At 35.0% G+C, this 16,781-nt stretch overlaps 1 protein-coding gene across 9 annotated transcripts in view; it reads left to right on the top strand.

The window, feature by feature from the left end:
- Positions 1-14,350, top strand: part of LOC115217581 (RAC-gamma serine/threonine-protein kinase) — a 142,205-nt gene extending 127,855 nt beyond the window's left edge. For all 9 annotated transcript variants that reach the window (XM_036507369.1, XM_029787332.2, XM_036507364.1 and 6 more), the window contains 7 exons: positions 750-881; positions 2,763-2,828; positions 3,775-3,966; positions 5,167-5,295; positions 8,446-8,660; positions 10,672-10,759; positions 14,055-14,350. In XM_036507369.1, the coding sequence (XP_036363262.1) occupies positions 750-881; positions 2,763-2,828; positions 3,775-3,966; positions 5,167-5,295; positions 8,446-8,660; positions 10,672-10,759; positions 14,055-14,291 (1,059 nt within the window). In that variant the 3' untranslated portion in view covers positions 14,292-14,350. The remainder of the gene's footprint in view (positions 1-749; positions 882-2,762; positions 2,829-3,774; positions 3,967-5,166; positions 5,296-8,445; positions 8,661-10,671; positions 10,760-14,054) is intronic.
- The last annotated feature ends 2,431 nt before the right edge of the window (positions 14,351-16,781 follow it).

Here is a 16,781-nt window from a genome sequence, read left to right as displayed (position 1 = left end):
ATAGACACTTGAAACCTTGACATATATGTTTCATTATGTAAATATAGTTGTGTATATATGTATGTGTTTTTTTGTTGTGTAGCTCTATCAAACTTAGGAAGTATATAATTTGTTGCTATTCCAAGGAAAAAAAACATAGACGCTCCTTTGTTGGTTGGTATGTTTGCATGTGTGTGTATGTACACACACAGTTGTGTATGTGTGTGTATGTATGCACACACATACACGCTAATGATGGATCCTCTACCTCTGTTTCTCAACCATTTTTCTACCTATGGACCCCTTTGGCTCCTATATTCTTGGATGGCCCCTCCTAGTCATTTGATATTTTAAAATCCTATTATATATTTTTATAATTGAATATTATTAGGAAAATTATATTTAAAAAAATTTTAATATTTTGTTCATTGTAGAAGTATAACCAGTTTGTTACACATGACAAAATCTGTTATGGACCCTGGTTGAGAACCACGGCTCTACATGGTCACTTGGCCTGCTAGAAATAGCAACCAAATTTCCTTCATCACACCCTACCAAGGATGTATTGGCTAATGTACTATACTGCTTGACAGTAAAGTTTAGGTGGTCACGTTTGGAGTGTCTTTGATTATTAGATCTGTTTGGTCTTGACTATTCTACAGTTACACAACAAAAAAAATGCATTCATATTACATATTTATTTTATATATATATATATATATATGTGTGTGTATGTGTTTTTATTCTCAAGCTTATTTTTATCTTTTTAGTCACTAGACGACTTTGAGTTCCTGAAGGTATTAGGCAAAGGAACATTTGGTAAAGTTATCTTGTGCCGAGAGAAAACTACCAGCGACCTTTATGCTATAAAAATTTTGAAAAAGGCTGTAATTGTTGCCAAGGTAAAATAAATATTAAAAAAAATTTTTTTTTTTGTTAAACCTGCTTATGTGCAAAACCCTCACACCAGTGCACACTCATACACACCTACTCAATGTTTTGTCCTGTGTTATCCTTTGTTTGTCTCAGGTAAAACTTTTGTGGTTAATAAAGTAACTATTACTACTATCATTATTAAGGCAGTGAGCTGGCAGAATTGTTAGCACACTGGACAAAATGCTTAGCAGTATTTCGCCCATCGCTACATTCTGAGTTCAAATTCTGCTGAGGTCAACTTTGCCTTTCATCCTTTCAGGGCTAATAAATTAAGTACCAGTGAAACACTGGGATCGATGTAATTAACTAGTTCCCTCCCCAACAATTTCAGGCCTTGTGCCTATAGTAGAAAGGATTATTATTATTATTAAAGTGGCAAGCCAGTAGAATCGTTAGCATGCTTGGCAAAATACTTAGTGGCATTTCATCCATTGCTACATTTCAAGTTCAAATCCCACTGAGGTGAACTTTGCTTTTCATTTGTTTGGGGTCGGTAAAATAAGTACCAGTTGAGAACTGGGGTTGATGTAGTCGACTTAACCCTCCTCCGAAATTGGTGGTCTTGTGCCAAAATTTGAAATCATTATTATTATTATTTTTATTATTGTGGCAAGCTGGCAGAATCATTAGCACCCCAGGCAAAATGCTTCACTACTTTATCTAGGTTTTACATTCTGAGTTCAAATACTACCAAGGCCGACTTTTCATCCTTTTGTGGGGGTCGATAAAATAAGTACTAGTCAGGCACTGAGGTTGATGTACTCAACTAGCTCCTGCTAAATTTTGTGCCTATAGTAGAAAGAATTATTATTATGATTATTAGAGTAGGCAGAATCATTAAATCTTCGGAAAAGTTACTTAATGGTATTTCTTCTGTCTCTTTATGTTCTGAGTTCAAATCCTGCTGAGGTCAATTTCACCTTCCTTTCAGGGTTGATAAAATAATACCTGTCAAGCACTGGATTTGATGTAATCAACTAATCTCTTGCCACTAAAATTTCTGGCCTATGCCAAAATTTGAAAAAATTATTTGTAGGCATGTCTGTGTGATTAAAAGACCATATGGTCTTGGGTTCAGTCCTACTGTGCAGTGCCTTAGGCTAACCAAAAACCCTCTGAGTGGACTTAGTAGGCAAAAGCTGAAAGAAGCCCATCGTATACATATGCTTGTTTACATTTGTGTTTTTCTAAACATTTGGTCAGCCATGAGTAATAACATTGTTATTGTTTCCTCTGTAAACAAGATCATTTGCTGGTTTTGACCCTGCAAAGAACTGCAGAATACAATGTCCCTTACTTGAAAAATCAGATATGGGTTAGTTACTGGAAAGGCATCTGGTTATAAAACAATGCCTCAATTGTATATTCACCTCACCCATGCTAGCATGGAAAATGGATGTAAAAATGAACATTTATTAATTGAAGTAGCTGAACATAAAATGGCTTGTGGTATATGATAATGTTGCTTTTCATTCAGATCCCATCTGTCAACTTTGGTCTTTTATCCTTCTGCATCAGTAAAATAAATAAGCAAGCATTTGGAGGTCAGTCTTATCAACTATCCTGTTTCTTCTAGAATTCCTTGCTTCATATGGCAAAATAAGCAACTACCATTATGATTTTCATTCTAATTAATATGTTCTTAAGCAAGTTAAGGTAACTTAACTTGTTTGATTATCAGTAGTCTCCACACCCTTTTCATGGTTGAGTGATTAGCTATAGGACAGGGGGCATGATTGAGTTATTAAAACAATCAACAATGACTAATAATGTGCAAAATATGTAATTATTTATATGTATTGTTGTTTTTTTATTTGTTTCTGATGATGTGCTTTTTTCCCATACAGGATGAAATTGCTCATACTTTGACAGAAAACCGAGTTTTACAAAATACCAGGCATCCATTTTTAACAGTAAGCTTGTATTTGTCTTTATTTGAGCTGAAATTTGCACACACACACACACACACACACATTTGCAAGTACTTGTGCACATACATATTCTTAATTCATACACACTTTCATACATACACAGATGTATGTCCATTCAGACTCAGCTGGCACTCCAACAGTTATAATGACGAGGTTTTCTGTTGATCTGATGAAGGGAACAACCTGCTCGTAAAATTAATGTGCATATAGCTGAGTATGCTATAGTGTCCTCTTGAAATACAAGTACTAACTCATTTTTGCCAGCTGAGTGGACTGGAGCAACATGAAATAAAGTGTCTTACTCAAGAACATAATATACTGCCAAGAATCAAACTCATAAGTTGAATACCCTAATCACTAAGCCACGCGCCTTCACCATTCATACTCAGAAATGCACAAAAATGTATACACAAACAAGTAAAACTCACATAGATGTATTGGTCATGTAGCTGAAACCATGCTTGTTCTACACCCACAAACATCCTAGATCATATCTGATAGGAGGCCAGACACCTATCTATTTATCTGTCTTTCTTCTTCCTAATTAGCCACTACTACAATGACCTCTGCCCTTCTAGTCATAGCTGCATAACACCTTCAGCTAAGTCAACTCATTCCATTTACCTCCTCTCCTATCATTCTTTCTGTATCTCATCTCCCAGCCACACTGAGCATACCAATCCAGCTTCCCTTAGGATTCCACTCTCTGCAAGCTCCCCTACCCTTCTACTCCACATGACTCCCTCAAACATTTACTCACATATGTAAATTGAATATCAACTGCACCAGCTTAGGGAGTATATGGGTACTGTTCCGCCTCTTCTATTTGACATGATACAAATATATGCACACAAACACACAACATAAATGTCATTATTCTCCTTTCTTCACTCACCCACTCTCTTTCTCACTTTTTATTTCCTTTCAGCAATTAAAATATTCATTCCAAACAGCAGATCGACTATGTTTTGTTATGGAATATGTGAATGGTGGAGAACTGTTTTTCCATTTATCGAGGGAGCGAGTATTCACTGAAGACAGAACACGTTTCTATGGTGCAGAGATAATTTCCGCATTAGGTTACCTGCATGAAAACAATATAGTATACAGAGATTTGAAGGTAATGTATCTTCCTCTGAGAATGATTTTGTTTACTTTTTTTTTTAATGATGGAGAAGATGCCTGTATATATCTATTATACATAACACCCACCCACACACACATGTATATTTGTATATCATGTAAAGTTTGGGTTGAAAAACCTGGATAGAAAAAATTCAAAGTCACATCTCCTGTGAACTTGACAAGTTTTCTACCATTGGGCCAAAACAACCCTTCAGATTTCTCTATCCAATTTAGAAACTTCATTTTTACCAGCAAGAATCATTTGTTGTTGATGTCATATTTGCTTTGACACTTACCATTCCATATAAAGGCCACCTAACTGTTTGGCATAAAGTCGCTCGGACATGTCCCTGCTTCTGGCCCACAAATACATTGTCTTCTTTCTCTGCCTTTTCTGCTGCTGCTGTAATGGCCTCTGTTCCTCAAAGCAGGCGTGGCAGAATTTGCACTTAGAACGTAAGGACGAGCGAAATGCTGCTAATGATTTCCCAGAGTCATAACAATTCTGTTGGCCTGCTGCCTTACTGTCCTCAGATAATAATAACAATAAAAGCAATCCCATATGTTATGGGGCACCATCGTTTGTGGAAGTGATTAATTTTTAAATAGTACACACCACCTGATTGTTAATTACTACCATAACATGAAATGAATGAATGCAGTTTTTTTTCCTGTATTAATGCATGTTTAAATTTTACCATGCATATAACTTTGAGAGGGACGACACAGACTGACTTGCCCTAGAACCTTTTTTTTTCCTTAGTACAAGGGTTCATTTTAAATACATAAAAACCTATGGAGATATGTCTGTATTAAGAAAATGATATGCAAATGTATGCAAATTAAATATAATTTGCTGTTTTTGCCTTAAGTGATAAAATTTTTTTTTCCATGAGTTTTTAGAGACCTCATCTGTAGGCAGTTTTAAATTTTGATGGAGACAAAATTTTGACTTTGATCAAAGTGTTCTCCTATGCTAGCCTAGATATTCTACTTGAAGAGGATGTCTGTAGTAATGACTCTCCACCTTGATCAATGACGGTACTTGTGTACTTGCATCTTATAGCCCTAAGAAAATTTCATTATTCAGGATTATCAGTATTTTGGTTTGTGTAAATGAAGATGCATAGATATACAAAGCCATTAATTCATTAATAAACTGATTAATTAATTGAATTATTTTTCTGTTTTCCAGTTGGAAAATCTATTGTTAGACAAAGATGGACATATAAAAATAGCCGACTTTGGATTATGTAAAGAAGAAATGTGTTTTGGTGCAAGCACCAAGACTTTCTGTGGTACCCCAGAATATTTGGCTCCAGAGGTTTGTGTTATTCATTGTCTTACAACTAGTTTACCAATATTATTAGCTTTTTTGTTTCTTTCTCTCTCTCTACAGCTTTACATAAAGTTATTCATAGAATAACAGGAATTATTGTGACAATATCTTTTTTAGTTAGTTATTCTGTGTTTCTGTAGCTTAGTAAATTTAGTTGCTATATGGTTGTGTTTGGGATTGAGTTCGCAAATATATTCTAGCAACAAAGAAAGAAGCCTGTTGTTCAATTGTCTTAGCTACTGGAGCTCTTTTCTTTGCAGAATCATCGTCATTTAATGTTCATGTTCCATGCTGGGTGGGTTGGACTGTTTGACAGGATCTGATGAACCTAAAGGCTGCATCATGCTTCAGTGTTTACTCTGTCAATGTTTCTACAGCTGAATACCCTTTGTAACACCAACCACTTTACAGCATGTACTGGATGCTTTTTTCATGCTACCAACACAAATGATAATTTAAAATTATATTTATTTGTATTTGACATGAAAGCTGAAACAAATGCAGTTTAGCAAACTACCCTAAAATGATTCATTGAAGTTTGTGAGTTTAGATAAGTTTGTATTCCATGAGCAGAAAAGAATTCTGATTGTTCTTTTTGCTCTCAAAATATCAGCATATTCTTTTCCTTGTGGCTCAAACTCACAAACTTTCCTATATGTATTAGAACTAGCAAATTTATTCAGGTAAACACGTCTTGTGGTGAGATTAGCTTAGAGGAGAATTCCATTCAAAGTTCAATTAATGGGTGTGGCATCAAAATAAAACTAACAAGTGGTGTGTCTCTGGTATTAAGCATTGGTAGCTTGTTAACCTGTAATAGCTGCAGGAAGCTGCATGGCTTGTAGCTATCCAGTTAAGCAGCAATTGGACTTGTGGCATTAATTTTGTGCATTGTTCAATAACTTGCAATATGCTGTAACATCAAGATATTGTGTTATTGTCAGTAAGTTGTATAGCTGAAATGATTGCTGTAAGACAATCTGAATAGCTACTCTGTAGTGGCTGTTATTATCTGCTGCTAAAGTGATTTACTCTAGTGGTTATGCATCTGTCTGCAGGCCACTGAAATCCTGACAGTGAAAACAACTCAAAAAGTGAAATGACTTTTTTCTGTTATAAGATCTACCTGAACATACTACTGGTACATTACTGATTTTCTGGCAATTGATCTGGTACCTCTTTTTATTCAGATGTGATAGCACATTGAAATTTCCTGTGGCCATTAATAAATAACTTTGTTGTTGTCAAGCTTTCATGACACAAATTTCTTTATTAACTTATAACTTTTGGAGATGGAAACACTCTCCCTACACCTAGCTATCTACTAAATATGTGGGAAATTCTGTCTGTGGGTATGTTTGCCGAGTTGTTGGCTAACTCCTCCTATGTTGCTTTACCGATTTTCATGAAACTTGACACATGAGTAGAACTCGTGTCTGGAAACCTCATGGCATACTCAGATTGTTGAAAAAAAAACGATAATAGGGCCCCTAGAAGGGATCCTTATATATATCATATATTTCATTTTAACAGCCAAGGGAAATAACCCATTCGCTCAGATTTTAACAGCCAAAGGAAATAACCCATTCATTTTCCTAAATTATTTGGTATAAATAAAATTGAGTATTATTATTTCTTAGTATTTGAACTGTTCGAGTTATTTTTGCAATTTATCCAGTACAACCCTTAAACAAGTAAATGATATTTTCCTAAACAGTAGACCCACTTATTTTGGTTAGTGACTTATTCACGAATATACCAACACTAGCGCTGTTAAGAATAATATTCTCTGGGAACACACAAAATCCCTTTTCAGAGTTATTTACTTTGAATTGTTATTATCTCATATCTGATTAGCCTGTTATTATGTAACATGCTTCATAATTTTAGTATACATACCTTATTAGTATTTCCTCCTCAGTTCTATATACTCTTGGAATGCATTAGAGCCTTTTTTAGGGCTACTTTATTTGAATTCTTACTATCAAGTAACTAATTTTATGTTATTACATATCTGACTTCACAATTTGGGTATTCATATCTTATTGGGAATTCGTAAAAACAAGATCCTGTGTAGGACAGTTCGGTATACTCTGTAAATGCACAGAAACTGTTTTAAGGGCTACATACTTTATATTGTTGTTATTGGATTAGCGAAATAATTATGAGAACAGAACCAAGGGATAAGCCCTGCTTTCCCAGAAATTACCAGTTATGTCAGCTAGTAATAACATAAAGATGCAAATATTTAAAACTAAATTTAACAACAAATGCTAACCTGTGAAGGATCTTCTCTCTGTGAAGAACAGGTTAATAAATAACTTGCGTATATTGTGGAGAATATAGCATCCCAGTATGAAAGACGAAAAAGTAAATGTTAACCCTTTATAGTCCTGTGGGGTCCTAGTGGTTAGAAGCGTAGTGCATAACATTAGATTTTGTTTTAAATATTTGCATCTTCAGATTATTATGGCTGAAAGATTTGAAAATATTTCTAATTTTTATAACCTGTTTCTAGTGAATAAACAAGTGTGCCCTGAAAATTTAATAGCAAAAAGATTATTGATACTGTGTCAGCAGTATTTCAGGTATTTACCTTGAATTACTGTTATGTGCCTTCTGTTAATCTGACAAAACAGATGATCTGGTGTAGTCTGAACTGAAAAGTATTGGATAATTGGTGGTGCGTCTAGTTTTCCGGAACCAAACTTCTAATTTTTTTGCTGCATCACATAATGTAGTCTTCCTTTGTCTAGCACAAGTCGTTCACTACACATACTACAATGCCAGGCACTGCGGTCATAGCTTGTAAGGTACCAGCAAACCAAATTTTGGATCCAAGTTCTATTTCTGGTTGTAACTTATTTCAGTTACATTATTTATGCCTTGAAACAATCATGATCATCACAATTCTCATTCTCTGATCTCTTGAAGTCAGCAGGGTTCATGATCCACATATGGATATTTCTATTTATGAAAAAATACCAAACATATGAGACTCTTTTATATATAACAAAACATAAATATCCCAGCGTATTAAAATGAATGCTAATCACCAAGTAAATAATGAAATTATGTATATTTTTCTCTTTTGTTTCACTTCATTTCAACTTAGTGTTTTATCTCTTTCTTTAGGTACTTGAAGACAATGACTATGGGAGAGCTGTGGATTGGTGGGGGACGGGAGTTGTTATGTATGAAATGATGTGTGGTCGGTTACCTTTTTATAATCGTGACCATGACAAGCTGTTTGAACTAATCATTCTACAGCCCATACGATTTCCTCGAACCCTTTCAGAAGAAGCCAAATCCTTATTAGATGGCCTTCTCATCAAAGACCCATCAAAAAGGTGAGTTCGAATTTTTTCAGATTTTTAAAAATGTTTTGTTTTGTTTTGTTTTTATTCAGTCACAGAAATAAATACCACTAGCATCACCAACATTGACTTGGTACTATTTGGCATGTAGTAACAATCAGCAGCTGTACTTCTCTCCAACAATGCATGCACACATACACATGCTTTCTGAGTTCAAAATCTGCTGAGATCAACTTTGCCTTCCATCCTTTCAGAACTCAATAAGTAAAGTTCCAGTCCAGTACTAGAGTTAGTTCTTCTCCCTTTCTGGAAGAAATTGGGTGTGTTCAGATCTTGAGAAGGATGGTCTCGGTTAGGTTTCAGTATGTCCAAGTCACATTATCTTACAGTGATGTCTCTATGATTCCAAGAAGAGTTTAGGGTCTGTGCCAAGGTATACTAATACTCACATGCTTCATCACATGTTGAAAAACATATTGATCTCATTACTAAACTCATGAGGAATAAAAGCAAAGCAAAACAATATTATGACTAGAAGTGAAGTAAATAGCCATGGTTATATATATATATATATATATATAAGGTGAGCTGGTAGAATTGTTAGCATGCTGGGCAAAATGCTTAGTGGCATTTTGTCTGTCTTTATGTTCAGAGTTCAAATTCTGTCAAGGTTGACTTGGTCTTTTATACTTTCAGGGGTGATAAAAATAAAATAAGTACCAGTAGAGCACTGGGGAAGATATAATTGACTTGTTCCTCCTCTGAAATTGCTGGCTTTGTGCCGAAATTTTGAAGTCAATATATATATATATATATATATATATATATATATTCATATATCTGTCCACTATTCCTAGGAGAGTTGTGAGATTAGAGTCCTCAGGCACCTCCTCCATAGGGTCCTATCAGAAGCAACTGTCATTAGACTTTTTGGGTCGGATTCTCAGCAGTGACCAATTGAAACTATGGATATTATCCAACCATCTCATTCTTAATCTGTCTGTATGTCTCCTGACGGTTAGCTTAGATTGAAGAATCCATCTTGTGATTTTTTTCCTGCAACATTCTAATTGCATGTCTGTGGTGCCAGAACTGTGACCTCCCAATGCAAAGAAGTAGTGACTCAACCTGGAGAGACTCCCTGAGCTCCAGGCTACTGTACTCTGTCAAGTAATGTTACTCCAGAGATCCTTAGGTGGAAGCCCATTTCAGCCACTTGTATTCATGATCATATTCTTTCAGTCATCACCCACCATTCCTGAATAGGTGGGAGGTGGAGGAGGCATGAAAACTGAATTGAAGATGGCAAGTTTTTTTTTTTTAGCAATTTCTCCTCTTCTAAGGATCAAATGCTGGAGCTGGCCTTCCATTACTTCTAAATATGGTCCTGAGATACTTAAACTTCTTCACTTATCTCACTGATGTTCCACTAACATGCAGAGTGCACTGGGAAGGCTTTCTTGAAAGGACCAATGTCTCTGTCTTTTGTAGCAGAAATTCTCGTCCTTGCCTTGCAGTACTCTGCAGCAAACCCATTCAATGCATGCTGGAGATCACCTTCTGACGAGTCTGGTAGCACCATGTTATCTGCAAATATCACCCAACTAATTCTACTCTCACTGACTGTGATACCACTTCCACAATGGATGTGCAAGTCAATCCAGTTCATAACAATTATGAAAAGGAGATGTGACAGTACACATCCTTGCCAAAGTCTAACTCCCACTTTGAAAGCTTTTGACTTATATATGTACATATGTATGCATTTGTATATGTAACAAATCTTATCCATAGAGAGCCTTTAGTGACCTTAATAGAATCTGCTTGGTATTGAACTGGAGGAAACTGATACTGTAGAATAATTGCACTTTTTTCTCTTTACAAGAATAATAAAAAAATGTCCAAATTTTTCCAAATCTGTCTCACTTTTGCTAGCTTGTAAAACTGAATGCAACATGATAAAATGAACAGACTAATTTAAACTTTGTACTGCACTTGATTGCTGCCTATATGTGCTTTTTATTTGTTTTATTTTTCCTTGTAGGCTTGGTGGAAGTGAAGACGATGTCAAAGAAATAATGGCTCACCAATTCTTTGCCCCTGTTCATTGGCATGAACTTCTTGAGAAAAAGGTAAACTTTGAACATAGGGCATAACAATTTCTTTTATCCTTCCCTGATTTGCTGTAAATCTTGAATCTTAAAATCTTAAATACCTTACTTTCTTCTTTCTGGCATATGTTACAGTACTGTCTTCACAGCCACAGGTTTTAGGTTCAATCCCTCCTCATGGCACCTTGGGCAAATGTTTTTTTCTACTAAATACCTAAGCCAGTCAAACCCTTGTGAGTGAATTTAGAAAATAGAAAACTATAAAGCCTCTCATATGTCATCAGGACTAATGGGTTTCTTTGGAATTTTTTTCTTTAACTAAGGGTTATCATTTCCTTAGATGGACTGCCTGTGTACACCCTGCAGAATCTACATCTATTTATTCCATCTGTTTGGCAGTGTGATTTTTACTGTTGAAAGCCCCTTTTATCATCTGTCACTTCACAACACTTTTGTGTCTGTAATGTGTGTGTATGTATCCTTGACATTGTGTGGTAATTTTCAATAAATGTCACTGTCATACAACTGGTGTCATTCATTTTCCATCTTTTATGAAAATGTGTCTGGCCATGTTGAAAGGACTATGAGCGTTACTTGCAAACAGGTAAGAGAGGGTGACAGGAATACTGTCTATCTATAGAAAATCTGCCTCAGAATTTTGTCAGATCCATGCATGTTGGAAAACTGGATGTTAAAGTGATGATGTGGATGGTTGTCATCCGTATATCATACTTAACCCTTTTGATATCAACCCGGCTGAAACCACCTCTGGCTCTGTAGTACAAATGTCCTGTTTTCAAAAGTTCTGCATTAAAATCTTCCACCAAACCTTAGTCACGATTTATGTTCCTAACACTAGTTTAATGATAACTAAGTTATTTTACTAAATTCTTTGTTATATATAAAATTAATTGAAAGAAACAGAGCATCTCAACAGAAATATGGTAACAAAAGGGATAATGTATATACACTGTTGACAGATATGATGTGGTTTTTGACTCAGAGAAAATCTCTTCATAGACATGCTGCATTAAAAATGCAATATATATTGGAGCAAGACAAACCTCATTCCAGCAGTGACCCACAAGAATGTCAAATGTTTTTCAGGTTTCTTGAGCTTTGTCAGTGGCATGTACTGGCTAGTAATATTCCTAGACTATTCCTAGAATATTCCCCTCTTGATATATAAGAAATGGTAAATAATATATTCACTAATATTGTGGATAGTCTCTGAGCTGAATAAAAATGTTATGTACTCAATAGAAACAGCATTAATTAAAATATATTCACTACTGTTAGGCTTGATGCTGCAGTTTACATCCAAAATAAAATCTCTTAAAAACATATTGTGTTAAAAGTACAATATATATTAGAGGGAAATGGAAAATCGTCCTGGCATTGGCTATCACGAATGCCAGATGCATTTCAGCCTTTGGGCTTTGTCAGTAGCATGTACTCACACCTGCTTGCCAAGATGAAATTTGTTGCCTCTGTTATGTAGGAAACGGAATAATACATTCACTGATGTTCTGAATAGCTGCATGGTTGAATAAAAAACTTGGTCTACGCAACTAGAATAGCATTAAATTTAAATAGCTATCTATTTATCTATCTATCATACTTAACATTTATATCTTGTTGACAGGCATAATGATGTGGTTTTTATCTGAGAAAAAAATCTGTCCATAGACTTCCTGTGTTAAAAATGATAATGATGACATTGAATTCGTGTGTAAGCAACTGACAAACATCTGTCTCCTTCAGGCAGAATCAGCATGACAACAGTGTGACATGGTTGGGCTTTTGAATTATACGTCCAATCTGTCTGACAGGCTTCTACACAGATTCCAACTAATTTCCTTTGCAAGGCTTAGGTTGGCTGATTGAAGTCTGTAATAAAAGATACCTGCCTAAGATGACATGCAGTAGGTGTGAAACTGTGATTGCAAATCAAACTTCTTACCAATTTGATTAAATGGATCCTCTGTCAGTTTTGACGAAGATTATTCATGTTGTTTAATCAATGGCTCTACCTAGTATAGTGTAAGTGGTGATGTATATAACAGGTACTTGATCTGTGCACATACATTTACTAACACTTACACTGTCCCCTTACTGGCACTCGAGCCCCATGCTAGTAGAGTGTTAAGAGCACCATCCGAGCGTGATCGTTGCCAGAGCGGCTATCTAGCCTCCGTGCCGGTGGCACGTAAAAGACACCATTCAAGCGTGATCGGTACCAGCATCGCCTTACTGGCACCTGTGCCGGTGGCATGTGTAAAAGATTCGAGCGAAGTCGTTGCCAGTACTGCCTGACTGGCCCTGTGCCGGTGGCACGTAAAAGCACCCACTACACTCTTGGAGTGGCTGGCGTTAGGAAGGGCATCCAGCTGTAGAAACTCTGCCAGATCAAGATTGAAACCTGGTGCAGCCATCTGGTTCGCCAGCCCTCAGTCAAATCGTCCAACCCATGCTAGCATGGAAAGTGGACGTTAAACGATGATGATGATTGCTATGTTAGCAATTTTTTTTATTGTGAACTGAGACAAGGGACATAATTTTAGTTACCATGAATTCTCAACTGATAATATATTCTGTTCTTATCTTTTGTCTCATGGTTTTGTTGTTTAGCCTCAGGTCTACTCTGATCCAGCTGACCTATGATGAACTGCATTCTGCTCATGATCATCTTAATTAAATTTTCTCAAGTGTGTTCGTTCTTGTTTTAGATCAGTCTTGGCTATCTTGTGCCCCATGGGACTTTCTGAATGTTATGTGTAACAAAAAAATTGCTTTGAAATTTCGAAGTAGTTTGGCCTGCCTGATGATGATCCATGTCTGATGCAACTTACTTCTTGAAAATGGTTGCTCATGCCTGTTTTAGATGGTAGGGTGTGATTTGTCCCCGTTGACAACAACCCACTCGAAACTGCCCATCAAAATTTCGTAGTAATTTGTTCCAAACACTAACTAAAAGATAACGAAAAGTTATTTTATTTACTAAATTCTTTATTATTTCCAAAATTAAATTCAACAAAATCAGTGCAGGCTGACAGGAATTTGGTAACAAAAGGGTTAAAGAAGATGCTTTACCTGCTGATTCCTGTACATAAGTCTCTCATCTCTATGTTATAAATATTGTTCGAGAGAAATGCAAGGGAAGGGCTGATACAGCTTGGCACTGGTGTTGTCATCAGAAGGCAGGAAGTTGTAATCGTTCTTGTAGAGCGTCTCATCTAACACCAACAGTTTTATCAATCCACTGTCCATATATGTGTGTGTATGTGTTTATTAATTTCTTTCCTTCCATTTGCAGATTACACCACCATGGCGACCAGATGTGAAATCTGCTGATGATACAAAATACATCCCTGAGGAATTTGCCCGTGAGCCCGTTGCTCTCACTCCACCGCAGACAATAACTCCACCCCTTGAGGCTATTGAAGAAGATGAGTTCGAGTTACCCTATTTTTCACAGTTCTCCTATCATGGCAGTAGAAGTAGCTTGGGAAGCTATCTTAGCGCATCTGCAGCAACTGCAGAATTATTTTAACAAAAAAAAAACCCAAAAAAAACCAAGCAACAGGAAGAAAAATATAATAATAATAATAATATTAATAATAATAATGATAATAATAAAATATTAATAATAATAATAATTTAACAAAAAATTATTTGGAAGAAAAATACCCCCTCCCCTAAAAAAAATTTAAAATGAAATTAAAAAAAATTTAACAATGATGATGATGGTGGTAATGATTTATAAAAAAACAAAAAAGACTTAAACAAGACAAGAAGAAAGAACATTGAAAGAAAGAGAGGGAGAGAACAAAAGTGAGGATGATTTAAATTTTAACAAACTGGAAAAAATGAAAAAAAGTAAAAAAAAAAATGCGATGTCTTGATTGGATTGGATTGGATTAAAACCCTGTATCTTTTGTCTTTTTTTTTTTTTTTTTTACAATCTGCAATTTAACACTGTAACAATAACATGAAAATAATAATATTAATGATGATGATGATGATGATTTCTAACATTGGCGCAAAGGTCACAAGCTTTGGTGGGAAGGATAAAGTCAGCTTGGTTGATCTTCCACAGCACCTCTTCTGGCATTTTATCAGAAAGGTCAGTGTCTTTGAATAAAAAAGAAAAAGGCAAGGGGCAAGATCGAACTTGTTGAGGTTTGAACTCAGAACCTAAAGGGATGTAACTAAATACCGCAAGGCATTTAATCTGCTGCTCTGCTGTTTCTGCCATCCACCGCAATTAATACTAATAATAAGGATTATAATTTTTTTTTTCACTGTTCATTTTCCATGTCATTCCCTAGTCAACCTGGTGATGAATAACCTAAATAGAATTTGATTACTATTCTAGTATGTATATATATACTTGCACACATACATGTATACACAGAAATTTATGCATGTGTATGTATATATATATATATATTTATATATATATATACCCAGACGCACATATATGTGTATATGTATATATATATATATATACACATACACATACACGCAAAAATGAGCTAAGAGAAATAACTCAAAGTGGCCAGTGGCATATTTAAGTAACATAGACAAATATGTTATATATGTACACACACAAACACACATATAGGCACTGTAAGATGAGCATACTGTCACTGAATTCTTTTTTTTTTTAATATATTTTCTTGTTTTGTTTAATGTTCGTTTGTTTCTCACAAAAGTAAGTAAATGAACACTTTAGAGAAATATACTGGAAAATGAGATATCAAATTTTAATTCAAGTACTACAACTATTGTGAGTTATACATACACACAGCCACACACACACACACACACACACATTGTATGTGCTTCTGCATGCATACATGTATGGAGAATATTTCTTTGTGTGATGTGTGTGTGTGTGTGGTAAATGTTTTTGTTTTTTGTTTCTGAGTGCTTCAAACTTGTTGACTCCACTTCATTTTTTTTTTTTTTTTTATCATTTGGGTGGTACGTAAATGAATATCCTGTATTTGGATCTAACAGCTTTTGCCTTGTTAATGGAATGATTATGATTTTAAAAACGAAAAAAGGAAAGAAGTGAAATTTACAAGTTTGAAAATTTTAATGGAAACACACCTAAGAATTTTTTTTGTTATATAGTTGTATTTTTAATCACATATTTTGTATTTAATTTTTTATTTCTATTTTATTTAAAATATATATAATATATATGGTTTAATTAGGAGCACGGCGTTGGTCCATGTTTGCAGGCCCTCCAAGTCTGGTGATATATTACATGTGTATGTGTGGTGTGTGTGTGTATGTGTGTGTGTTTGACATGATACAAAAGCACTCAATACCAGGTCAGTAAGAGTTTAATGTAATACAATAAGCCTATTGGCATGCATTTGGCTAAGGAATTGTTTCATGCAGTTATGTTGTAGTTGTGTGAAAACACTCATCAGGCTTCGAAGAACATAACTGCATGAAACAGTTCGTAGCCAACTGGGTAATAGCAGGTCATTGAATTATCTCTCTCTTTCTTTCTCTCTTTATACACACACACATATATGCATATATATATATATACACACACACACACATATACATATATATATGAATACATACATATATAATATATATATATATATATATATATATTTATGTATGCACACAGTCATACAATGAGAATTTATCAAATTTGTTATTTCAATGCAGGTTTCAAATTTTTAAATCCCTAAATAGACCACATTTGGATTTTTTTTTATTCAACTTCCAAAATTCTATGCTTTAAGGTCTTTTTTTTTTTGTAAAAAGAAAAAGGGAAAAAGGAAAACAACCCAGTAAATCAGCTGTAAATTGTTTAAATAATGAAATAATTTCCACCGTAGTGGTTGGGTTATGTTTTATTGTTATTTTTAAATTCTTATTTGTGTTTTTGTTTTGTTTATAAATTTGTTTTTTTTTTGTTGTTTTGTTTTTTTCCTCCATTGCTTGTTTGCTGTTTGTCACCAATTCCGCTCTCCCTTCTCTCTCTCTTTCTCTTACACTCTCCCACTCT

This window comes from Octopus sinensis, linkage group LG11, assembly GCF_006345805.1.
Source record: "Octopus sinensis linkage group LG11, ASM634580v1, whole genome shotgun sequence".
Classification (NCBI taxonomy): domain Eukaryota; kingdom Metazoa; phylum Mollusca; class Cephalopoda; order Octopoda; family Octopodidae; genus Octopus; species Octopus sinensis.
The sequence above is the reverse complement of the archived record's forward strand: the minus strand, read 5'-3'. Positions and strand labels throughout refer to the sequence as shown.